This window comes from Hippocampus comes, unplaced genomic scaffold (genome assembly GCF_001891065.2).
Source record: "Hippocampus comes isolate QL1 unplaced genomic scaffold, H_comes_QL1_v1.1 scaffold317, whole genome shotgun sequence".
Classification (NCBI taxonomy): Eukaryota; Metazoa; Chordata; class Actinopteri; order Syngnathiformes; family Syngnathidae; genus Hippocampus; species Hippocampus comes.
In genome coordinates this window covers 830,328-856,646 of record NW_017805531.1, presented here as the reverse complement: position 1 = coordinate 856,646, position 26,319 = coordinate 830,328, and the positions used below count along the sequence as shown (strand labels likewise).

At 44.4% G+C, this 26,319-nt stretch overlaps 1 protein-coding gene across 2 annotated transcripts in view; it reads right to left on the bottom strand.

The window, feature by feature from the left end:
* ephb3a (eph receptor B3a) overlaps positions 1-26,319 on the bottom strand; it is a 42,210-nt gene that overhangs the window by 2,296 nt on the left and 13,595 nt on the right. For both annotated transcript variants that reach the window (XM_019877899.1, XM_019877900.1), the window contains exons 3-14: positions 22,755-23,427; positions 17,484-17,639; positions 14,659-14,994; positions 13,407-13,531; positions 12,344-12,500; positions 12,069-12,177; positions 11,374-11,426; positions 10,752-10,874; positions 9,042-9,289; positions 5,964-6,179; positions 5,321-5,470; positions 3,493-3,686 (exon numbers count right to left, since the gene is read on the bottom strand). In XM_019877899.1, the coding sequence (XP_019733458.1) occupies positions 3,493-3,686; positions 5,321-5,470; positions 5,964-6,179; positions 9,042-9,289; positions 10,752-10,874; positions 11,374-11,426; positions 12,069-12,177; positions 12,344-12,500; positions 13,407-13,531; positions 14,659-14,994; positions 17,484-17,639; positions 22,755-23,427 (2,540 nt within the window). The remainder of the gene's footprint in view (positions 1-3,492; positions 3,687-5,320; positions 5,471-5,963; positions 6,180-9,041; positions 9,290-10,751; positions 10,875-11,373; positions 11,427-12,068; positions 12,178-12,343; positions 12,501-13,406; positions 13,532-14,658; positions 14,995-17,483; positions 17,640-22,754; positions 23,428-26,319) is intronic.

The following is a 26,319-nucleotide window of genomic DNA, read 5'->3' as shown; positions in this document are numbered from 1 at the left end:
ACGCACTGGCGACACGCCCTACCATTTAAATCAATGTCAGAGTAATAAATTCAGTTTTTAAGGGCATTAAATTGGTGATTGCACATGATTTTGGGGCGGTGTGTTAATGTTGGGGTATAATGCTCTATGATGGAAATATTAAGTTATGCCAAATCCATTTGGTAATTCAGGCAAGAAACTTTTTTTTTTTGAAGATATGCTCTCTTTTTTTTTTTTTTTTTTTTAAGGTGCAACATAATTTATTGCAAATGTATTTTGCGGACCACCGAGGTACGGCTGGGGACCATCGTTTGAGAACCACTGGGCGAGGAGACGCCTTCCAGATAGCGTTGCCTTGCATCTCGTCTCTCCGGGGACGCTATCTTGCCGACCATCGTTACAATCACGCGCTGACAACACAATGCGTCCTCCTCCTCCTCCACCTCCTCTTCCCACTATCTCTTGCTGTGGCATACAGATGAGGCCATAAATTAATCATTGGCATGTCATCAGCGCACAGTGACACGTAGCATAACATGCGTACGCGCTCGTCTCACACACTTCTTTCCCGTTGCCCCCAAGACGGCACCGGGCGCGCACTCTTCCCGATGCATCAAAAAATTCATTAGCAAGCTAATTAAACACATTCCTCTCTTTTAGCTTCTCCTCAATCTCCCTTATTACTCACACTTCATCACCGCCTGCTTTTCCACATCAGCGGGCCTGGCTGCTGTCTGTCCTACCGCCGACATTCCAGCATCTCGCCAAGCGTTGGGGGAATTAAACCGAGGTCAGCCGTGATATTTCCACACACAATTAGCTTCACTGAGTCCAAATCTTGGCATATCACTTGGCCTTGCGGGGGGGCTCCGGCGCGCGAGTGAAGCTCTACGCCAAGGAGCTGGAGCTGGCACACCACCTGGATACGTGGGGTGTCATTCTTACCTTTTGCGCCCATCAGAAGCAGAATAGCACGAGAGAGCCGGAGACAGACGACGTGTGCTTAATCCATGACACAGAAATACTTTGCATGATGCAGACATCAGTAATTGGGCAAGCCAAGGCGTCTTTATTTTTTGAAAGCGCATTTCATGCACAAGGTAACTCAACGTGCGGCCTTTACAAGCAAAACCCAAAGTGCATACAGCCCAAACAAGATTTTAGAAGATTTGATTTTAAAAATGCTTCCAAATACTTTAATCACAGGTAAGGGGGGAAAAAACGCATAGATTTCCCCCAGGATTTACATGTTGGCAGCTTATTCTATTTGCGTGCAGCATAGCAGCTAAATGCTGCTTCACCATATTGTCTTTAAACTCCAGACTGCAGACGTCAGCGCCTACTGTTGTTGTTGTTGCTTTTTTTTTTTTAGCATTTCTTTCCTGTATTCAGGACCTAAACCATTCAGTGGTTTATAGACCAGTAGTAGAATTTCAAACACATTCTAAATGATTAAAAGACACTTTTTTTTTAAAGACAGGTATTCCCAGGACAGATAGATAGATCGATACGTCCCACAAAATAATCTCAGAAGTAGCGTGTTTGTCGAGGATGGAACCGCGTTACAGCGGGTCACTCCACATCGCTCGAGAGACGAGGACGCCGCGTCGTCGCGAGCGGCGAGCGTCCCGACGACACAGTTCAGACGTGCCGGAAGAGTCGCATTCGCCGCGCTCGACGTTGAAAGAACAAACGATCACCGGGCGCACCGGCACCTATGAATACGTTCACTTCACAGAGCGGCAGAGGCGCGCGACTGTCTGGCAACAAAAAGCCTTCCAGCTCTGAGGGAGCGAGGGTTTCGCTCTCAAAACAAGCTGAAAAGCGACAAGAGGGAATCTCATTTGCCTCTTTGCAGGCCCGCCATATTTGTCTTTTCCACGACATCTTATTCCAACAACCCCGGGGGCAGAGACATCTCTCGCCGTGAAGGAGGCTTCATCCTCTGCTTCACAGCTGTCATATACAATCGAGGGCACATTTTCACACGGGGTCAAAGAGCAGGTAGTGCATCATCCTTTCGTTTTTCTTTTCGGAGATGAGCTTCTCTTGCAGAGGTGAAAAAAAAAAATGAAAGCACCACACGTTCATTATCGTTGGTGGGAATTAAAGAGCAAACACTTTATGGTAGCTACTGTCACAGGGATGAAAAAAAACAACAAAAAAAAGTTGAATTGGAAAATCAGTTTTGATTCAAAAGATTCGAGTGCATTGAATCAAATTGAATTGAGTTCTGCTTTCGACATCCATATCGAATCGTCTTTTATTGGGGGGGGATAAAACTTGGAAGGAAATGCCACATTTACCATACTGACAAGTTCATTCTTGTGCACTGTACATAAAAGAACAACAAGCAACTCATTGCTTCAGACCCTCTCAAACTTGAATCGAATCGCAATCCCATTGAATCGAACCAAATCCAGTCATTTTTTTTTCCCCCTAAGTTTCCCCTAATCTTTCTACGTTAACCTTGCCTGGACTCTGTTTTTTCTTCACTCAAGTATCGATGCTTCTAAGGAACACATTGTGAGCACTTTGGCTCATTACGATTGATTACAAGATAACTGCTCAACGTGGCAGGGAAAATCTAGCGTTCCAATCCTCAATGACGAGTGCTCGTCATCACATCATTAAACCCGACGCGTTGACTTGGGTGGGCAGTCGTATGACAAAAACGCACAGTCGGATTTCACACCCATCTCGGAGAGAAAAAGGCTCCCTTCGCTCCGCAGTCACCCCCACTGAGTCGGTGCACAGCAGGCGGCTGGCTCAAAGCTGTGTTCACAGAATCCTTTCACTTTCGTACAACACCAATTGTACAAAAAAAAAAAAAAAAAACTATAGCCTATCTATGCACTGAAATAATGATGAGCTCGTCTCAGTTTAACTAAGAAATCTACTCACTCCCCGGACCTGATTTACTTGCCTGGAAAAATGAGCACACACTTGATTGCTTATGCAAAGCGCATGTGAAAGCTGAAGATGCGGAGCTAACGGAGGGCATCCAGGATGGCGTCTGCCAAAATGCCACGTAGTTCATTTTACGGGTTTTGGGAGGAGTATATTCCGGTAAGATGAATTGAGCACACGCCATGTGATTTATCAAACCTGAGATGATTTGCAGAGGGTGATTTTACTACCTTGTCTGAAAGGCAGGTAGAAATGAGATCAATGAGTGGCGGACGGGAGAATTTTTCCACTTGTGCTACCGTTTGTGAGATGCCAGAAACAAAACTTATCATGACAGCAATTCCATTTTGGAGCTTCTCATTGATCCGAGGGCTGTCACAAGAGGGAGTCATGCCACATCTCCAATGATTTCGACTGGTCTCAAGTTTAGTTTAACCCCAGGCACCAAATTGTCAGATGCGCTGGGGTGTGAAAAAGAAAACGCTCTCGTCCCATCAACCAGTGGTTCTCAAAGTTTAGATTGGTCAACAATTCACAATTAAAAAAAAAAAATCACCTTTTCATTTCAACCACAAATAACGACAGAAGCTCAAATCCACTTACCCCGAGTACGTGCTCGTCACCACCTTGAGGCTGCCGGCGTTGCGCAGCAGTTTGTCCAACGTGTTGACGATGCGAGAGAACTTGGGCCTCAGGTTGCGCTCTTTCATCCAGCATTCCAACATGAGCTGGTGCAGCACCATGGGGCAGTCCATGGGCGGGGGAAGCCGGTAGTCCTGCTCTACCGCGGTCATCACCTGAAGGACAGTTTCGGACAACTTTATTCATCACGGTTGGCGTACTCTCGAGAGTATTTTCGAGGCATTGGCCGGTCGTTCGAATGGTTGTTGAAAGTCAAAGGAGACGGGGATTTTTCTTTCCAAATAAAATAACTTCTGACATAAAAAAAATAAATAAAAATGGCGGTTTGTAATTAGAGGAATATCAAATGAACTTTGTTGTAGATTTGGAAGTGATTCAAATTTACCAGAGTAATCTGACTGAACATGCTCAGAGGGGAGCGAGGGGCCTCGACTTTTTTTTTCTTTTCGCGATTAGGATGCTACATGTTTACATGCTAAGCATTAGTGATTGAATCTTTTCGAGTGTCGTGTAAAAAGCCTCAACAAATTTTATTTTGAGCAACAAAAAGCCTCACTATCGCATACTGCCAGTTTCAGTTCGCGATCTTTCAGGAATGACACAAACAACATTCTCCAAAAATGGATGGGGAGACAATAAGTGGAGACTGCAAACGTTCACTTGCTGGATTTTCACAGGGTTCAGTGTAATTTTTTCCATATGGTTTAAAAACTCCACAATAAAAAAAAAAAAAAGCCATCCGGGACTAAAAACATTGCTTTTTTTCCCCCCCTGCAGTCCTCCTCTCCTCATTCTGCGTGGATTTTCATTTTTATAGATGGGCTTGCAGCAGACGAGAACCTCTCTCTCCATCCTCTGTTTGTTGACTGTTGCTTATTGAGCAAAGTCTGTGGCGCAAAGGCAAGTGGGAACAATGGAGGCTCTTGACTTTGATACTTTCATTACCGCACGCGGCGTTTGTTGCTGGCAATTTTCATCGCGCCTCCCTTTTTTTTTTTTTTTTTGTCTGTGTTCTTATAGGCATTACAAGTCTGACTTTGAATCGCAGCGCCGAGCAGATATTCCACTGTGAATCGCCAAGCGGTGCGAGTGTGATGGAGGGACACAATTTGCTGTGAACTCACTGCTGGAGTTGCGACGTCTGTGTGTTGCAGATAGCCCGGGGGTAACAACAGCCCGTGTCTGAGTGTGTTGGTGTGTCATGGGGGGGGGGGGAGCTTTGCAGTCTGCATATTTGGGAGGGTTGGAGGGCCAGCAGACGAATGTTGTAAATAGGGTGAAATAAAGCAGAACACAGACACACTGCTGCAGTGAGGAGATAAAGAGTGCAGGCCTAGTCAGATAGTGGATACCAGACTCGGTCTGAAATGTAAAGCCGCACGTGCCTTGGATCTCCAATTGTATGTTTGGAGCTTTTTCAAGTATTTGTACTTTACTTGAGTACAGTGTTCCATCACTACTTTTGTTTTGTTTGTTTTTTAAACCCAAGTCCAAATTTGAAAGGTGTGCGCCTTCAGTGCAGTACCACATTGTGCCACAACATGTCAGGCAGCACTGAGAAGACATGCAGGAAGAGATGCAGCGGAATTAAGAGCAAGCAGCAGACAAAGTAGCCAAATACACTTCACTAAGAGCCGCTGTTCTCACAGAGCAGAGAGAAGATATGCCCGTGAGCAAGCTTTGTATTTCTTGCTGCCACCATCTCACTCAACACTAATTTCTGTGCGCGACTTAAGACAAAGAAAATGTGCACGACACGTTTGTTGACGCGCCACCGGTGCTGACTCACGTCCTGATTGCTCATGTCCCAGTAGGGTCTTTCTCCATACGACACCACCTCCCACATAACGATGCCATAACTCCACACGTCGCTCGCAGAGGTGAACTTCCTGAAGGCGATGGCCTCTGGCGCCGTCCACCGGATGGGAATTTTCCCTCCCTGCTCACTCACACACACACGCAGGGAGTGAACGGTCACAGTCCAGGAAATACTGAAGTCATGTAGCAATCGGCAGTCGGCATCCATACAGCAACAAAGGGCGTTCTGGCACAGTAATGTCAACATTGGCACATACTATAGGGAGGACTCCACGTGGGCATTTTAAATTAGCGTACCGAGGACCTCAGTTGACTATTACTTCAAAAGGTGGACTGCTGTCATGCACAAATTGGCTACAATTTTGAATTTTTACTCTCCCCTACTGTGTCTCAGACCACAATTTTAATTAACCGTTTCATAATAATTGAACACTCCTGATTTAATGTTTTTTTTTCATTATATTCATTGACCGTGCTTCTTGTTTCTTATCGTATAGGGACATTTTCTCCTGACAAAACCTTAGCAAACAGTCATACACACACACACACACACACACACACACACACACACACACACACACACACACACACACACGCACACACACAATACTCACCAGTGAGCTTGTGTAAGTGGGGTCAGATGAAGTGTCATCCAGAAAGCGTGACAGACCAAAGTCTGAGACCTTGCACACCAAATTGCTGTTGACCAGGATATTGCGGGCAGCGAGGTCTCTGTGGACATAGTTCATGTCCGACAGGTACTTCATTCCTGCGGCGATGCCCCGCAGCATCCCCACCAGCTGAGTCACTGTGAAGCGGCCATCGTTCAGCTGAGGACACAAGAGGATGGTGCTTGATTAGAGGAGAGGGAAACAAACAAACAAAAAAAAAGAGAGCAAGGGATGCGTTGCAAAAAAAGGGGAAAAAGCTGAATATAGTCGAGGAATCCAATCCAAGACAACCGGTCAGTCACTGAGGCCATAAACACAAGAACTGTCATCATGCTTCATGACAGTCATTGACAGGTGACCTTTTATGAGAATTCTGTCCAATTAGATTTTTGATTAGACTCCTTACTGTTGCCCAAAAAAATAAAATAAAAAATGGAGGCTGAATATTGTACTCTGCAATTGTCGGTGTAAATGTTAGCGTGAATGTTTTTTTTTGTCTATCTGTGCCCTGTGATTGGCTGGTGACCAGTCCAGGGTGTTCACTGCCTCCCACCCATCAACTGTGATAGGCTCCATCATGCCGACCAGCCCCATGCAGACTTTTTGTCCTAAATATTGCAGAGGATTCTCCATTTTCTTCTCTTATGGCTGGCCTGAAACAAAAAGGCTTTAGTTTCATGTATGTATTTATTTGTTTGTTTGTTTCTTCAGACCAAATGGGAATAAACTCAAAATTTGTCATGGATCAGCACTCCATCGGAGCTTAACGTCTGAGAATGAGAGCGGAATTAATAACGAGAAACGTCAATACACAATTGTGTTCAAAATTGTATTCGTCAAGGCTGAAACGGCAAATTGAGATTCGTAGAACAGAAGATTTCTTTGAAGTCAAATTCAACACTGCGGGTTTGGATGTTTATGATATAACGTAAGCATTTTTTGCTTTTATTTCCAGTTGTACCTTCTTTAAATGCGACTCTAGAACTCGCAGTGCTTTTGAGTCACAGTTAGTGTGACAGCGTGACCCGGGGAGAACACACATGCTGTTATATTTTTTGTTTTGTTATTTTTATGATTGGACAACTCGCTCGGAACAATGGCCATAAGGAGGAACAGACCGAGCGGACATTCGTTTCTCCATGAACAGCGCAAAGTCTATCAAATCAAGGCACCCTTTAACAATTGTGTTGACTTCTCCAGACGCATTTTCTGAACATTAATGGCTTTGTAAAGACCCTAAAAACATTCATTTGACTCTTTCTTTTTAATTGATTTTAATGAGGAATGACCACAACAAAATTTATAAGCGCGTTTGCTGCTATGTTTACATGCCATTTAACGTGCTGCGGCTGATTAATTATACAGCTCGCCAAGTGATGGTGAAGCATGTGGCTGTAATAAATGTCTTGCGGCTCACTCGGCTGGACCCACGCAGGAATTTAAAAGTCATAAAATGATGTTGACAGTGCTCCTGCAGACAACTTATTGGTGTCAACATTAATTGGCAAGTGCCGATTTTTATTGGGAAAATTGGGGAATTCCACGATTGGGCAAAAGTCCTGATTTAGTTGAATATATTCATGTTGGAGTGGTTTGAACCGGTCAAGAAATATGGGAGGAAGTCAAGACAGAAATTAATTTAATGATGGAAATTTGGGAATTTTACTGTAAAAACTTGTGAATTGCTGGACTACTCCTTTTTGAACAAACGACTGGATTCCAATTGAAGCTGCTCCTCTCATTCCCCTTAAATTCCGAGTAGGAGAGGTGTAGTTTCTACATGGCGGAACTGCAAGATCTGCATTTGCGGATGAAGTAAAGTTGGCCGCTGCAAAGTTGGCATTTGGACACCGCCTTCAACTCCAGATTGTGTGTTTGTGTGTGACACGCACGCTTAGTGGATATGCTGTATGTAACCAGAAAAAAGGTCATTGAAGGTCAGAATACAGATTCACCAAAAATATTAAGAAACCCCTTTTCATCTAAAAGTTTTCTCTCAGCTCAACCATGCCTTTTTATCAGATGTAAACGGCACGTAATAGCCCCGCACAGTTGTAAATGTAATATACGACGCCTCATTTCTCATCCTGTCTCTGTTCGGCACGTTGCGGGGGCGGCGCAAAGCGAAGAACTCTGATCGCTAACGTACTCTGTAGTCACGTAAAGACTCCGGGAATACACTGAAGCAGGCATTCAAACGCAACAGTTTTCCACCTGGAGTTAGCGTGTTGAGGAAAAAGGTGTCAGCATCAGAGCGTCACGCAGAGAGACCGCGCCTGCCGACAAACGTTACATTGCACATTTCATCTCTATCACTCAGCAAGTCAATGCCTCGGGCTGTTTTACGAAGCGTAACACATCCCGATAACGCGGGGGTGTCGTGGGAGACTGCCATTTTGGCATGTTTTGAGAGATGTTCCTCGAGAGGGGAAACAAGATTAGGCTCTCAGATTCAAGAAAATGCTCTCTCAAAACAAATAACCTCCAACATCAAAACATCAAATTCCTTGCCTTTCGCACGCAACAAAGTATCTCTGATGCAAACACTCCCACGTTTTAAAAAAATAAAAATAAAAATCACACCAAAAAAACTCTCACACACACCAAAACATGTGTCAAATGCACAAAAAAGGGACTCACCCAACACGCCCCACCCAAAAAATTCACACGACCAAAACACGACCAAGAATTTTCTCGCACACACACAAAAAACTCACACACCCTAAAAAACATCTCATACTCAGCAACAAAACCTCTAACACACACACACACACACACACACATAGACCAAAAAAGAAAAAAAAAACCTCACACTCAACAGAAAATCTTTCACACACACTGTAATCTCTCACTAAACCACCCAAAAAACCCTCCCTCACTAAATACCTCTCAATCAACTCACCCATTTTTTTTTTTTAAATCCTGAGTGTGAGAGGCTACTTTTGACCTATATTGCAACTCATAGTGCCTCTCTCTTCTTTAGTTGGATGTGATGTGGTGATCACTTGCCATCAGGCTTACCCGCAGGAAGGAATCAAGCGCGCCATTCTCCATGAATTCTGTGATGATGAGGACGGGGCAGCTCCGTGTCAGCACGCCCTCCAGCCGGATGACGTTGGGATGGTCGAATTGGCCCATGATGGACGCCTCGGCTAGGAAGTCCCGCCTCTGGCGCTCCGTGTAGCCCGCTTTCAGGGTCTTGATGGCCACCACCATCTCCCTGCGGCCGGCCTGCTTAAGCCGACCACGACACACCTCGCCGAACTCGCCTGAGGTGATACAAGGGGCGTGGCCAAAAAGGGGTGCGGGGGACAGAGGGAGGAGGTGAGGGCCATGAGGGAAAAGGGTCTAGTGAGTTGAGGAAAGAAAAGGAGGGGAGGCTGGAGACTGTATGAAGGGAGGGAACTTGGATGATTTTGAGTGAGGTCAGTGCCCAACTGTGTGCGAGCGTGTTAGGGGGTGTCAAAAAATGGAAATGGTGAGCTAGTCAAATGACAAATTCTTCCTCTGATTGGGTGTCAGAGCAAAACTTGTTCGAGCCAACTTCGACGAGCAAGATGCGTGAGTAGCTATCTGCACAATTAGTACGTTTTGCTCATTCATTGCTATGGATGTTTACAATGGTATGTTCGTCATTGACAATATTTTTCAGTGGGTAGGCACTAAGCATGGAAGAGGGCTTCGCCCAGCTTGTCTATGAAATACAGGTGTGTAAAGCACTGTAATTATTAAGAGATGCCTGTCGATGGTGGTGTTGCACTGCTGTGGATTTGAGTTTAGCACAGTTTTTGAGTCAAAGATAAGGATTAGGCGGAGAATCTCGGTTTGTCACGTTGATTATGAGGGAGAGAAATGCCAATATGTTGCACGTCAGAGAAGTTTAGGCTCCTCACACTCAAACCAAGTACGTGAGTGTGTTTATATTGTGTGTATATATATATATATATATAAACAGAGTATGTACCGTGGTAATTGGTAGAAAGTGTGGGTTATCATAAGAAAAAATGACGCAGTTTGTGGAGTGAATAGTGAACACCATGTAAAAAGACACTGATGTTGAATCACGCGGTCACTCAGCACCACTCACAGTGCGTGTCATAGTTGTATATCTGTAAATGATTATTTTACCATTAAAGGCCCTTTCTGTCTTCTTTGTTTGTTTTATAGTTTGATGTGACAAAATTAAAGGCCCAGGTACCAAATGCATGGCCCGCCCCGCCACCGCAAAATGGGAGAGGCAACTCAGGCAAGTGGTCAAAGGGTAAAGATGTCAGGGAGCGAAGGGGTGACTGGTCGTGATCGAGTGTGCAGTCTGGGAGTGGTGTACGGACAACGTGGACGGGTGAGGAATTTGGGTGTTGTGCTTGTGGTGCCTGAGTCCAAACATTGACAAAAAAAAAAAAAAGCAGAGACAAGGAGAAGAAAAATAAAAAAAACAGGAAGGAATAATAGTCGATCACACTGTCATTCAGAGGTGAAATAAGGATCGAACATGCTGCCGGAGAGAAACAAAAACAGGTTGAGAGGGATTTTCACCTCAATCCGCCCCTTCCCACCCGCATATGTCCCCGCAATGCACGCACAGAATCCAAAGTCCTTTTTTTTCTGCCTTCAAGCCCATCACACAGAACAAACCTGAGGGCTTGATGGCACATTCCTGTTCAGATAAATCATTCATGAACGCGACTCGTTTGGTCGTCCCTTTCGGACAAAGGCAGCAGAGCTATTCACCTGCACCGATGACTTCTTCAATCTTTATGCAGGAAATGTCGATTTCCTTCGCAAACTCGTGGATGGCGTCATTGGGGTCCTCGTAGGTGAAAGGGTCAATGTACACTTTCACACCTGGAGAAACTGAGATGTTCAACAGTTTTTCAGTTAAGCTTTTTTTTTTCCCCACCAGTCAGCTTTTTAGCAGTCACACCACATTTTCTTCAGAAATTGCAGTCTCCAGTTTTAAATTGGAATACATTTTTTTTTGTGGTTCGTTTTACAGATTGTGAAGTAGTCCAGAGCTGATTCGAGGTTGAAAGTACCGCTGTGTTGGGCACATGACTCTCACAGACTAAAAAACATCCGCCCAAGCTTCGTGATGAAAAGAAAGACTTGCGTTGTTGTCCGGCCAGAATCCCAATTAATTTGCGGTCTCTGAGTAAATGTCGAAAGGGCACCCTGACAGCATATTTAGCTCAATTAATGTACAACACACAGCAAAACATTGTCCAGATGGAATGGGAGGGATTGTGCAAATGCAAAAACTTGTTTCCTGCCGGGTCAGGTGACTTTATTGAATCGGGTAGTTAACAGTCCAGGCATGACCGATAAAGCAGAACTGCAGAACACATAAACTTACTGTACTGCTGCAGTTTCTCTGTGTACTCCAGCTCCGATCCACTGCGCTGCTTCCTGGAAACAAAGTCACATAAAAATCTGTCTCGACTTTTTCCAGCTGTTAATTTTATCGCCATCAGATAAATGAACAGCTGTATTTGCTTCAATACTGGCTCCATTTTTGAAGGTTAAGTGGAGATTCACTCTGAAGGCATGCGCTGGATGGAAGACAACAAGTGCAAATACTACAAGAAGATTTTACAAGTCCTATCGGTCAACCATTCGTGAAATGATCATTGACAAAGTCAGCTCTCTTGTAACTCAAATTTCATTTTAATATACAAGACACCAGAGAGAAGGTTTCAAACATTCTCGTCCATTCAAGAGCACACCCGCAGCGAGAACACCGCTGCCTTCTCACGCTGTTACATTTGGTGCTCTGCTGAAACTCTGGCGGAATATCCATGGCTACGAGTCTTCAAACACCCACCCCTGACCCCTATTTTAAATACAGGAGTTGAATTACAACTCCAACTTATGCCAGAGGCTTTATGTTTGTTTGTTTGTTTTTTTTTTAAACAATAAAAGTACTTCAACTTAAGTACAGAGTATTATCTCCACCTCTGAAGGCATGGAAGCAATTAATTAGCCCCTTTATTCAGGCTCCAATTAACTAAATGAAACATGTAGTTCACGTTGTCAGTGCTGCGCACTTACTTGAGGCAGACAACAGCAATTACCACCATGGCAACAATGACCACCAACCCTGCGGAGGCGGAACCGATGATGAGAGGCAACTGATCCTGCACAGACTTCTGAGGATCACCTGGACCGAATCACACAAAAGGCACAAATGAGTACCAGTCAAAGCGTGGCTGCGGGGATTAGACAGTGTTGTGTACCACCCGGGTAGCAGAAGCCATTAAAACCACGAGGCTATAAAACCGTCAACAATAGCAACAGATCACGGCAGAGATAAACCGAGGTCTTACTGTGCAGGCTGGTGCTGATGTCCATGGGGTTGCTGTAGCGACCGTATCCTGCGACAGTGCGAGCTCGGACCTGCACAACGTAGGGCGTGGCGGCCCTCAGCCCCTCCACCTTGGCTGAGCTGTGCTGGGACGTGACCGTGTGTGACATAGCCTGGCCCTGCAAGACGTGACGGTTGATGTTTACTGATCACTTTGCGTCATCACAAGGAGGGATAGTTTTCTTACGATTGTGCTGTACAAGCGGGACGACGCGGGAGAATTGACGAAGGTCACATTTTGAATTTAAAATGGCTATTCACTGGGGTTCGGGACTGAGCCCTGCTGTGAGTAATTGACGCTCCCCTCGAAAAATGTTTACAACAGCCTATTCTCAGAGCAACAACACTGATGCAATAGGAGGAGGTCTGCGCAGCGTCGACTACAATCTAAAGTCAGTCGACTAACAACTTGGGCTAAGCAAACAAGGATTGTCCATTAGTCTAAACAAAATGTCATCATACTTCCTTGACACCAATTCCTATTTAGACAAGGCTTTCGAGGCATCTTGCGGCATTTCAGATCGAGCTCCCTGTGAAAATGTGAATTTTGGAAGAGTACTGTATTGTCTAAAAAGTCATCAAAATGCTTACCGGAGCAAATTTTCACTCCGCAAAATCAAATATCATTGTCTCATCAATTGACGAGCCCGGCTATTTAATTTTACTTTTCAGACTAAAGTCCGTAATATCGTTATGACTTTAGCATAGGACCTGGAAAATTCCCGTTGGCAATTTTCAGTGTTGTTAATGTGAAAATAAAAGTCTCCCCTTGTTAAACAGACATCATCAGGCAAGCGAACACTCCAGTTGAGAATTTTTCTGCAATATGAAGGTCGTTTGACCGTTGGAGGTCATAAAAGGAACACATTAAACCATACGGGCCCTTGCCAGGAACTTGATCAATACCAACGATTCAACATTGCAGGAGCTGCCGAGGCCCTCCATCAATAGAAATGACTCCCTCACACGCAGCACTTGAAGATTGTATTTCCCAGCATCCGGAAAAGATGAAGTCTCCAACTCACCCTTTCGTGGTATTTAATCTCGTAGTCCAGAATGACCCCGTTAGGTTTCTCCGGAGGCAACCATGATAGACTCAGAGTGTCTGCCGTGGAACGCATCAGATGGACTGTTGGGACTGCGGACGGTGCTGCAGCAAAAGCATATGATAAAAAAAAAAAAAAAGGTGGGGGGGTGGAGTTGCTTCATTATTTTGAAGAATAACACAAATCTCTCCAATGTCTGTGTGATATTTGTTTGTTTTTTTTTTTTTTTGTTTCTTGTTGTCAGTCAGCTTCACCTGGGCTGAAAAAGACACTTTGCCCCATAGGTTTGCCACTCAAGGACTAATTTTGCTCATGCTCACCCGCCTTCAAACCAAACCTTACAGTAGGATCTTACAAATTGAATCAAAGTATAAATTTAATAGGCCCAACTCTCCGGCAGTAAAGGTCGAAGAAATGGTGCGTGTTTCACATTGGCTGCATGGGTTGATGAAGCCGAAAAAGTGACTCATCTCGCAGCCATTGTCTGCGTTCCATTAACCGCAGTAAAGTGGATTAAGTGTGGGCTGATTTAAGTGATTACAGTGTGTGAAAGGTGCTGAAAAGTTGGCTGGGCCAAGACATATGAAGGTGACATTGGTTGATAGCCGAGATCATTTTCTTGGCATTTAATCCATGTACTGTACCTCGACATATTTTTTTTTAGACTGTCTACAGTTTTTACTGTTCCAACTGTGAATCGACAGAGGTGAGATTCAATCACATCGTGTCGCAAAAGCTCATTTCTAAATATGGTCAGTTTTATCCATTGTGTTCTGGTTATCCACATTCAGGTTGGAGGATCAGCAGCTCAAGCAGGGAAGCCCACGCAACCCCCCGAGTCGGACATGCCCGCAACGCCTCTCCACGGATGCGTTCAGAAGACTTTTGCCAACAATTTTAAAGAAATGTAGATTTGAGTGGCGAAGAGGCAACCTGTGTGCGACCATAAAAACCGTTTCAAGCAAGTCCCAATTTACTGTGGCAAAAATCAAGCAAGTCGAGTCCCAAATCCGACAATTTCATGAGTGACTAAAGTCAGGTCACGTGGCCGGAATCCCCCCCCCTACCCTTGCTACGAGATCATTAAGAAACTCATTGACATTGACTGAGCGTAGGATCCAATAAACTGCCTCTTTCATTGGGCTTTTAAGTGATATTGATCGCGGGGAGGCCTATGAATTAACTTGGGTTTGTGGACACACGCGGAAGCGTCATTGACAGGTCTACTAACCGGCCTGGTTGGTGGTGATGTTGACTGTGGAGTAACGCGGAGAGGTGGGGTTCTTCCCGGAGACACCGTTGACCGCTTGCACCTCAAAGCTGTAACGGGTGTGAGCCTGCAGATTCCTCACCACGACCTTCCTCTGCCGCAGCCCCAGCCTTCGAGGGGAGATGTCCACGTTGTCGTCGCAGCGCGTGCACGGGCTGCGGTCCCGCAGGCATTTCTTACACACCACGTTATACACCAGGTCATTCCTGCCACCGCTGTCTTCGGGTTCCTCCCATTCCAGGGACAGCGAGGTCTCATTCACACTGGAAATTACATTGCGGGGAGCCGATGGGATAGCTGCAAGGTGTTCAAAACACGGGTCAATGATGAAATGACACGGGGATATCGATTGCATGCGCAGCATTTCAAGCGCTGACAAGCCAAGAGGATTAAAAAATATATAATTTCCAAGGCATTAAATATACGCGTTCAACGCAGACAGACGTCTTTTAAGTGCAGTAAATATGGCACAATGGTGACATCACCAAGAACTGGATGTCCGCCTCCGTGATTGGCTTTTTAGTTCATTTTTTAAATATAATACAGTAAAGCGTTTTATATATATAGCACACAAACCTGAAATTTGAACAGGAGTGTTTAGACTTTTAGACCAACTGAAAATATTGTGTGAAATAATTTCGCGATCTATTTTATTGAAGGTGTGTTAGCAAAAAAGCTGGACCCCACGCTTGACACTTAGCTTACTCATCTCAACTGTATTTTTAGAGCACTTTCAAACAGCCATCGCTGCATACAAAGTGCTGTACATGGAGCAACTCACATATACAACGAAAACTACTCGATAATTACTCTGTCGTCAGAGAGAGAGAGAGAAAAAAAAAGAGTTTTTGAAAAATGCGAACATTGTATTTTGCAGAGAATGCACTGAACTTTCGGTTCAACTTAATGAAGTTATTCCAGTGAGAGAATACAATACAGGACATTAGTCCATTGTGAGTGGTACCTTGTGGACAGCTAAGGAAACATTTTAAGGGCACAAAGGGCTCTAAATTACACGAGTGTGCTGGCATGTCACAAAGAGGAAGTGGTTGTGGTGGGGTTTTTTTTTTTTTCCCACCATACAAAATGCATTCAAACACAAACAACAGCACAAATCTCAGTCAAGCTGTTTCTTTTATCACTGCAGTATGTCTGCAATATTGTAAGCAGTGAAATATGGTGATTTATTGTAAATAGAAAGAAAAAAAAGTGGGGCAGCGTTCGACCATCTGGTTGGAGCATACTTTCTGAGAACCACCCATTTATATTCATATTGTGCGGTACGAAAATACTGTGATGTATCTGCTGTCATAAGGATGAACTGAGTCACCGCAGAGCCCAAAGAAGTTGAGAGGAGTAGGGAGAGAATCCTCGTCTCAACCGGCCATCCGCTAACTTCGCCCTCAGCCACGTTTTCCCTCGCCCCGTCCTTTCTAATTAGAAAAGAGACGGTTCAGAGTGGAGCCTCTTCTAATTGGACGCCCGACTAAAACGCACGCTGAGCCCAAGCTGCCGGCTGGCTTAACCTCGTTTGTGCAACACCACACAAAGGACAGGCTGGCACACAAGCTCTGCCAGGCCACAGGGACACAAGTGTCAGGCCTACGCGCGCGTGTGTGTGTGTGTGTGTGTGTGTGTGTGTGTGTGTGTGTGTGTGTGTGTGTGTGTGTGTGTGTGTGTGTGTGTGTGTATGTTTAGTCGGAGGAGGTGCCGCCTGAGTTCCTGCCCGTGTGTGTATGCGCACGCGCCCGCTGGTCAGCGTCAAGAGTGCACAGTGTTCCCGCGACAGGGATCTGGGGAGGACAGTTGCGGGGCCGTGTGTGTCATTTAACGCGTGGAAAGGCCCCCCCGGGAGTGATTTTTACACAGTCGAGGCAGCTCATGTCACTCTCCATCAGCGCCATCGCTGGGCTAAGAGCTTTGTCCACCCGCGACTGATCTGGACTGTACATCAGATCACATTAGCACCAGCAAGCCGACGATTTGCTGCTGTCATAGCACACATTTGCTCCTATATTATTATTTGATCACAAATGTGCTTATGAAGTTTTTCTTTTTATGCAGGAGCAATAAAAGACGGCTTTGCTTGGAAGAATTTTAGAAAAATACTCTACACACCCTGGACGATCGCTCTAAGCACTTGATTAGTCTATGATTTGATTTTACTCATGCTTGAAGTCGATTAACCTCTAATTACATGGTGTTTCATGTATTTTCATCTTGTCTTACAATTTGCCCATTTACAGAGGGGTTTTCACTCGCCCATCCGCATTCGGACAAGAACGCTTTGAGGAGCAGCAAAATGTCCGGCCAAGGAGGCGAGCGACACTGTCTCCATACGTGCCGCACTGTCTGCACGGTTCTGAGAGGAGGAAAATATGCCGGTCGTAGATAAGAATAGCAGTTACCCTCACTAGCTTCGGCTATTCTACTCTTTAAACATTCATGCCAGCGGGACCGTGGGGCTCGCGGCGAGGAACGAAGGTGATGGCGCAAAGTGAAGCTCCAGGTTTGTCGCCAAAAGGTGATGGGCAAATAATGTGCCGAGAAGAACTATGTGATTACGAGAGCTTTCAGTGAAATGCGGAGGTATATTTTTAATCAATTGTTCTGATTTGCTTCACTGCTGGTCAATCAAACTTGTGCTTTCGGTGAAACTGGTTCATGGCGCAAAAAGGGTTCGGGACTAAGATAATCGCAACGCTCGAGCAGTGCGATGTTCTTGTCCAAAGACATAAAGCCCAAGCAGCATTTATTTGGAGCGTTTTCAATGCGGGATGACTTACTCGTGCAGGCGGTGTCAGGTGGGTCGCTATCAGCGCGGTAGAACCCACTTTGGCAGGGACAAACACTGGCTCCTCGGGCACCCGTGCGACTGTTGGACGGACACGCGACACAGGAACCATCACCGAATTTGGATTTGAAAGTCCCAGGGATGCAAGCTGGATGAGAGAGAAGATGAAATCAGCGTTGGGAAGTAACATTTATTTCTGGACTTAATCATTTGTTACTGTACTTTTTTCAGATGCCTGTACTTTACTTGAGTTGAGAAAACAAGTATTGTTTAAGTAAGTATTTTTTTGTCAGTTATCTTGTGCAAATTCAGCATGTTTTGTGAGCCAGATCACAATATTAGCTTATGGTCACATTGTTTTGCTAACATCAAAGATGAGCCAATGCTCGCTCACTCCCGAAGAACACGTGACATTTTTTTTTTGTCTTCTCAGTCACCTAAGTCAATAAAAGAGGGAAACAAATTTGTGTCCAGTCATTTTTTTTGTCCTCGTTGTGCTTACTCATCAAAATATGTTTTGTGTGTAACTAACAGTGAACATTAATTTTTACTTTTATCAAAGTACAGGAGAATCTGTTGGAGCAACAGTTTCTTTCGTACTTTGACTATTACCAGATTGCCCCCCCCCTTTTTTTTTTTTAAACTACTTTTTTTTTTTTTTTTGCATTCATAGCTATACTACAGAGTTGGAGTACTTTTGCCACCTAAGGAAGAAATAAAGAAAGCAATCAGAGAGAAAAAGGAGTAACGTCACGGTAACGACACGTCGATGTCACACCTGTCAGTGAACAAAACAGTGCACTGATGTGACGCTCGATATTTACAGAGACATCAGCACACGAGTGAGAAATGGGCCGCATTTAAGAAAACGTTATCTTTGTATTTGCATCTGGTCTTGCTTCCCCCCGCCCCCCCCCCTCCTTTTATAGGTGACATTAATCTCTCGAAGCTTGGATGACACTGAAGTTTAATGTTGAAGAGGAGGAAACAAGGGATAAAGAAGAAGATAGACCGCTGACAGGAGATTGGTGTTTTCAGACAAACAGAGATGGAGAATGCCTTCGAGGGGACGGATACACCCTAAACCTATCCATCAGCCCGCAGCTCTCAGGATACCATCAAGCCTCCAAATGCATACAGAGCTCTCTCATAATTAGCCTATAAATCAGCGCTGTGTTTGAAGCAACGCCGAGACACAAATTAACTGACAAGAGTTATGAGGGAAACTAAATAACGTTTGTTAGGTGCCAGGGTAGAAAAGTGACTGACTTGAAATAGTGAGTTGGAGAAAAAAAAAATTAAGAAATCATTTTTTTCCCCCCATACTTGTTAAAATTGTCATGATGACAAAATGATCTGTGTGGAAAAAAAACAGCCCTCTTCAACCACATCTTTTGCCTCTAATTTGGATTTTCAAGTTGGTTGCCAGCCAGTCGCAGGGCACAGATCGAAAAACAGCAAATCACACTTCCAATCCCACCGAAGGACAATTTCGAAAGTTTTATGAACCTACCGTGCATGTTTTTGGAATGTAGCAGGAAATCTGAGTACCCAGAGAAAACCTACGCAGGCACAGGGAGGCCCAGGGCCTCTGTACTGTGAGGTGGCTGTGCTAACCAGTCGACCACCTTCCATGCTAACCTGTTCCCTTAAAGTTCAAGGAGCATTATTGAAACAATGGCAGATTATTGCCTTCTGAGGTAAAAAAAAAAAAAAAAAAAATGACATTCCTCATTTTTCAACGGCTGGACATATGACGAGCTGACAGAAGCAAAGAGAAGAGATCTCAGGCAGCTGAGATGATTCATCAAAAAAGCGATGCAGAATTTGCAACATTTCTTGACAGCTAAGTTTTTCACCGCTTTTTGAGTTTAAAAAAAAAAAAAAGTTTCAACACGATAACTCCATTTTCGTGCATGTGTGCTTTTCGTAAAAACTGCCGTGATTTTTGGGTCGATGCGAGCCTCGTTGAGCTTGTTTGGGAATTTGGCAGAACGAACGCGCTGTGCCATGCTGGACGTTCCAGCAGACCGAGAGCTTTTTATTTTACACGTCCCTGTCGCATCTAACAAATCAGGTAGCTCAAGGTAGACTAAACTTTAGACCAACTGCAAACAGGTCTAAGTTGTGGCGCAGGTGATGTAAGGCAAATTTGGCGAATGTGATCGCGGTGCCAGAGGGCATTCACACACGGACACAAATGATCGGGTTGGAAGACGGCCTCCCGAGTGCCGCGCTTCACAGTGGTGATCTGTACTGACGTAACAGCTGACTGACACTTCACCCGGTCATATTATGGTGGTACAAGCCATTAACCTTGTTTTCCAAAACGCTCTTCCTTAATCAAATGACACCGCAGGGTTTGTTTAGTCACGGGTCTGGCGGAGAAAGCTCGGTCTTTGGCCATCCGGAAGTAAATTTGACGTCATGGTGAAAAGATCTACCGGATTACCTTTGATGTTAAATCTCGCTAAAATTGAAATGTAAACCATATGAAGACAAGACTGAAGATCAGGTTCTGATCAAGGGGATTAGTGGTAAAAGATGTGGACGAATTAGCCTCGGCAGCCCCGTTTGCCACATTCCAAAGCGGTGGTGTAAAAGTGGGGTCTCTGGCAAACATCTGTCCTGTCAGCACGAGGGCTCATGAAACCCAACCAGTGAGTGATTAACTGGCCGGCTCAAGTGCTTTTTCGGTATGAACTCAAGTTGCGGGCTAATTCTCAACAATGGCGCTTTTAGAATAATCCTTGCAGCTAAGAGCCTCTCATTGTAGCTGGAAAATGGCTCAATAAAAAAAAAAAAAAAAGCTCAAGTCGCTAAGTGACGGTGCAGAATTGCTGCCTCGCGACAGGCCTTCAGGTTCCACACACTCTGATCTGATTTATGGTTCTCGGTTATTTGTTTTCACTTTCCGTGGCCTCTTTGGAGAAGTTGTTGAATCGCCGCCCCACTGTCCTACTTCAATCCATTAAGCCCTCCAGAGCGATGATGACTCACCACTTTTTGATACACTGACGTTTCCTCAACTCGATTATTCCCTGCGTTTCGTACAGAACACCGCAAAAAGTGAAATCAAACCAAGATTAATCCATTTTTCATTTTCGGCATCCCAGCATCCCCTCATACTGACACCGGTATCAGCGGAGACCGCAATCATGATCCGCTCTCTCGTCTATTGACTACTTGACACAAGATGCAGACCGTGCGACAAATGTAATAAAAATCCGGACCTCCTTGTATCCCAATCTGAAGGGACTATTTCCGGGCTGAATTTTGTTCCCAGCACTTCAATTGCCCCTCGGGCCTTTGAGTCATTTACGTACTTCAATTAAAAAAATGCTTGGGAACCATTTATTTGGTCTCCACCGTCAGGAAGAAACTCAACGTTGTATGGCTCTGTTCCGTCAATTTTGCAAATATCTGGGGCAACATAGTATAGTACCATATAGCTGTCAAGTCCCACGACTCCCCGCTGTGGGCTGCTTGCATCAGGCGTACTGGGTTACACACCCAAAAAAGTATTTGTCAGGCTCGTAGTCGCATTGTCCTTTCTGACCCTACGAAAACACAGCGGTCAAATTCCAAGGACATCACGGCCTCGCGTGTTAGTAAGAATAAGAATAAGAAAACCTTTATTTGTCTCACAATGGAGAAATTCCCAATTTACAGCAGCAAAGTTGTGAAAGGAAGAAAGTAGAAGAAGAAAAAGTGTAGGAGCTGCTGTGAAGGCAGCCACTCTCGCGGCGCCACAGTAGAACATATAAAGAACCCTCACAATACATCGACTCATTTCTCCTGGCATCAGAAGTGCTTGTGGAAGCTAAACAGAATAGCGTACGCGGGTACAGATTTGCCGATATCTGGCAAGATCCAAAGTGCTTCATGGGTCGCTGCACTACACAAGAGTGTTAGCAGCTAGCTTGATTGGGAGCGATCGCCGCCAAGAATTGTCACAGTTTCACAGAAATGGATGAATGGCACCTTTAATCGTCTCACAATGGAGAGATTGGGGAAAGACGGTTTGAGATACAATATTTTGAGTTGTGAGCGTGGTCAAAATTTGCCTGGAAGTTTTGAGACCCCCTAGAGCGTTTTGTCTTGAGCGCGTCACCCACACTGAGGCAACAAGTAAAACGCCGGAGTGATTAATGATCGCGTGGCCATGTTGGCTCACGTTGCTCTGAATGGTGTTAATGAGTGTGCCTGGCTGTAGATTAACTAACAGGAGGCCGCCGAGGAAATTACACTTCCTCATCGCAACCCCTGGCTGAGGCCCCGGAGAGCTTTTTATCAGGCAGTGGCGGCAAGCTTTTAACCTTGAGCCGCCAAATGGTCACGATAAATATCTCCGCCACGCGTTGGACGTTGTTTCTCAGCCCACGTGAGACAGACGGTAATGCTTCTGTATCCCACAGCATTTACACGCCCCCACCGCCCTCTTTTTTTTTTTTTTTCTTTCATTTTGTTCATTCTTGGCTGCTGTTCCGGTCCCATGTTTGGCAATTCACACGTTCCCTCGTCGGCTAATATCTCTCCCTCTCATCTGTGGACTTCCAATGTCTCTTTTCTGCTTCCATCTGTATTTTCCCTCTATTGGCTCTCCTTTCTGCGCCTCTCTCTTTTTTTCCCCCCCTCCCTCGTGTCCTGCGCTCACTGTATTTGTATGCCGCTCCTTTCGGCAACACCTCATTAATTCATCCTCTCCTCCACCCTCCTTCACCTCCATTCAGGAGCCGCACAATACATGCCGAGAGGGCAAAAACTGGGGTGACTTGCGGGGGGAAATATTAAGCAGCTTTGGGTCAATAATGCTTGAAATGTCACATTAGATACTAGGGAGGAGCAAAATCATCGATGAATTGATCACTAAAGAGTCCTCGGATTTGGATTTTGTGTCGCCAAATAAATTTGGGGGCAATCGTGTCCTTTAGCAATTCAAACTCTCAACAAGTTTTGCCTAATTCCCAACCTCTGCGGCATGGCAGGATATGATTCAATTTCACTTCATCGGTCCAAGTGTCCATGTTTTTATTTGTTATGATCATTCTCATTTTGTTTTACTTGTTGAAATGTTTTTGTCGGAAACTCTGCAAACGTGGTGCCAACACAGAAATCTTTCCCATTCTGTCTTAGCATTCAACGGGTGGTGCATTCCCAAAGCAGTTGTTAAATCGCTGTTGAATGAATGATATTTATGGTATTTTTATTGCTGACAAATGTCAAAGCGAGTGAAACCGATGAAAGGGTGAAATCCACATACCTTGGCATTGGGCGCGATCGGCGGAGGGTTCATAGCCAGCGACGCAGGTGCACGCGCCCACCGGAACCATCCACTCTCCGTCACCGTTGCAGTAGAGCTTCAGCGGGACGGACATCTCCATTGCGTTTGTCACACAGGCCCCCGGCGCAATGACCAAGGAAGTCGCTTCCGCCCCCGTGGCAGTCTCAGGGAAGACGGCAAAATTTGCAATGGTGGTGGAGCACTTTTTGAAGAACACCCGAACCGAGATCAGTGACATGCAGGCTCCGAGGTCCTGGAAGGCCAAGAAGAAGCCCGACTTGGACAGGGGGCCAAAGCTGCGTACTTTAGTGTTGATCCTGCCAGCTTCCAGGAGAGAGAAACTCTCATCGGGGGCGATCGTATCCACTTTCACATAAGGGTTCTCCCTCCACAGGGGGGTGGTGTCCGTGGCCGTGTCCCCGTCCGACTCGTAGTAAAACAGATTAAACGTCTCTTTGCAGGAGCCGGGGATGTTTGGGATGCTGGCACAGTCGCGCACGGAGAATTTGAGCTCCACGTAGACACGAAGTACACCCCTGCGGGGGATATAGTCCGTCCTGAGCCAATTGTTCTGGTTGGGCTGTCGGACATTACACACCTGGTAGGTTCTGATGGGGCTCATGGAGTCATCATAGCCACTCACTTCTTCCCACTGTGGGATTAAAAAAAACACGCAGTGTGACAAAGGAAGGCAGGGGGAGGTTTGATGATGACACGGTGTACGTTTAAATGGGCTCATTTTAATTGGACAATGGGTCTATTTCTCATTTGCCGACAACTGAGCCACAGCAGATAGGTGCTTATCTGTTGTGTTTTAATTAATACGGAGTTATATTAAACATAGAGCCGCCTGATACAAAGCGGTGAAGCGTGAGCGCATTCAAAAGTGAGAAATGACATCTGATATAAAAAGGCACATCCCACATTGTGTCGGGTACGCACTGTGAGGAATAATTTGCAGCGAAACAAGATGCGAATTGCAAGAATCAGTCTGCAAATTCTATTCATTACATGCAGACTATTCATAGAAAACACATTTTCTCATTAAAACGCATTTCCGAGCATGCCCGCTACTTGACAAACACATCTGGGACCGATCATCAATTGTAAAAACACGGTTGTTTTGCATTTATAATGCAAATGTGGTGTCTACATTTGGAGGAAAAATTAGTGTATTATACAGGGTGTCCACAAAGTCCCTTTTACAAGTAAAAAATATCTCTTCTTTCGTCCTTGTTTGATCCTCTGTCCGTTCATTTGCTTTTAAAATCAACTGTGTCGTGCCCTATATAGATTTAAACACAGGGGCAATTTAAAATAAATTCCAGCGTATATTTTGGATTGTGTGATATACATTTTACTTTTGTAGATAAATATATTACATTTAGTTATATTTAGTTTGTTCCGTGACTCAAAACACTCAGATCTGCAGTCATCTTGCACCATTGAGATGAATGTAAATGCCATTAATCTCCAAAACAACAATGTTTGAAATGCGTTTTTTGAAAAAAAAAAAAAAAAAAAAAAGAAAATAGCACTCTCGAATGTACTCCAAAACAACAATGTTTGAAATGCGTTTTTTGAAGAAAAAAAAAAGAAAATAGCACTCTCGAATGTTTAGTATAGTAAATTTTTGAATAAATAAGGCAGTAACACCTTTTTGGTCTGCTTTAGGCGACGCCGATTCATTCATTCGGTATCGTACACGTATCGACAAATGGTCGCGTTTCCGTGTTATATTTCACTCTGCATTTACGAAGCCTACACACGGCAACCATCTGGTCAAGACGATCTTACACTCTCTTCCAAATTGTTTTCACAAAACAGAACCCATTACATCGTCTTGAAAACCCCCTTCCTCGATGCCATGATCTGTGTTCATCTATTAATGTCTGTCATCTGTGTTACGTATGACCCAAATCTCCGGCGCCAACCAGAGAGGACGTGCATGAGCGCCAAAGTTTTTTTTTTTTTTACATTCAAACCTAATACAAAATAAAAGAGCATTGGGAATTTTGAGTATAAATGTATTTAATTAGATCGATTCAATTGATCTATCCAAAACTTGACGAAAGTAGCAGAAAACAATGTCCTCCCGTCAATTAGAGTGATAGAGAGTGCCCCTACACAAATTACATGGCACAGCTGTGCATTAAAATACTTAAACTTATAAAGGAAAACAAAGGTTTTTTTTTCCGGCTCTAAAATCGCTTGCCTCCTCATGTACGAAATAAAAGAGCATTGGGAATTTTGAGTATAAATGTCTTTAATTATATCGATTCAACTGATCTATCCAAAACCTGACGAAAGTAGCAGAAAACAATGTCCTCCCGTCAATTAGAGTGATAGAGAGTGCCCCTACACAAATTACACGGCACAGCAATGTATTAAAATACTTAAACTTGTAAAGGAAAACAAAGGTTTTTTGTTTTTTTTTCCGGCTCTAAAATCGCTTACCTCCTCATGTACATCAAGAGAAAAAGAGGAGAGTTAAAGGCGGGAGTTGGACTTGAAAGAGGCGGTGCCACATTAATTACTGAAGTAGAGGAACATTTTTTTTTTTTGTTCCACCCTTTGATCATGGAGGATATAGTAAAAGAACACGTCAGGTATTGATCATTTCACAGATTTTGTGTGATTATAATACAGTGCAGGAAGTTTTTTTTTACTGGCCCTGTTACATGCATACACACAAATTTATAAATAATAATAATTTAAATGCAATGCTGTGCTTTGGCAGCTTTCAGCCTTCCTGTGAGCTACGACCTCACCCAGAATATCGCTTGTGCACTAGCCCGCATTGATCATTTCACAGATTTTGTGTGATTATAATACGGTACAGTAAGTTTTTTTTACTGGCCCCGTTACATGCATACACACAGATTTATAAATAATAATAATTTAAATGCAATGCTGTGCTTTGGTAGCTTTCAGCCTTCCTGTGAGCTATGACCTCACCCAGAATATCGTTTATGCACTACCCCGTGCTCGAATTAGAAATATGAGCGTCACTTATCTGCTAATTATTTACGAATAGCTGTGTTACAAGGTGAAGTATTTACGTGTTTAATATTTTATGATTCGGACTGTCAATATCATCTCAAGCTGATGAATAGCGGGCCCTCTGCATATTAACGTATGGTAACTAACATTAGAGTCTGATTAATGGCCCAGTTAGTCAATAAACGTACAGTCCATTAAGCAACCGCCTCATGGCAGTGAATCTATTTTTTTTTTTAAGTTAATTTTTTTTTTTTTTTTATTTTTTTTCCCCCCCCCCCCCGACTCCCAATTCCCAGATGGACCAAATGCTTCGTTTCCATAACAAATGAGCTTGCAGAAGTTGATTATTTCCACAGCAAGAAAATACTGCATAAGTCATCTCACGTCTCCGAGCTGCTGTGCAATTTATTCCCCACGCGATGAGCCCAGGAGTCAGCGTTTGTCGTCATAAATCACCAGCAACACGTTGATGCACTACCTGACAAATATGATAATTGCAGGTCCCTGAGTGTATGGGCTTGGCGGACAAGCGGCCTGGTGG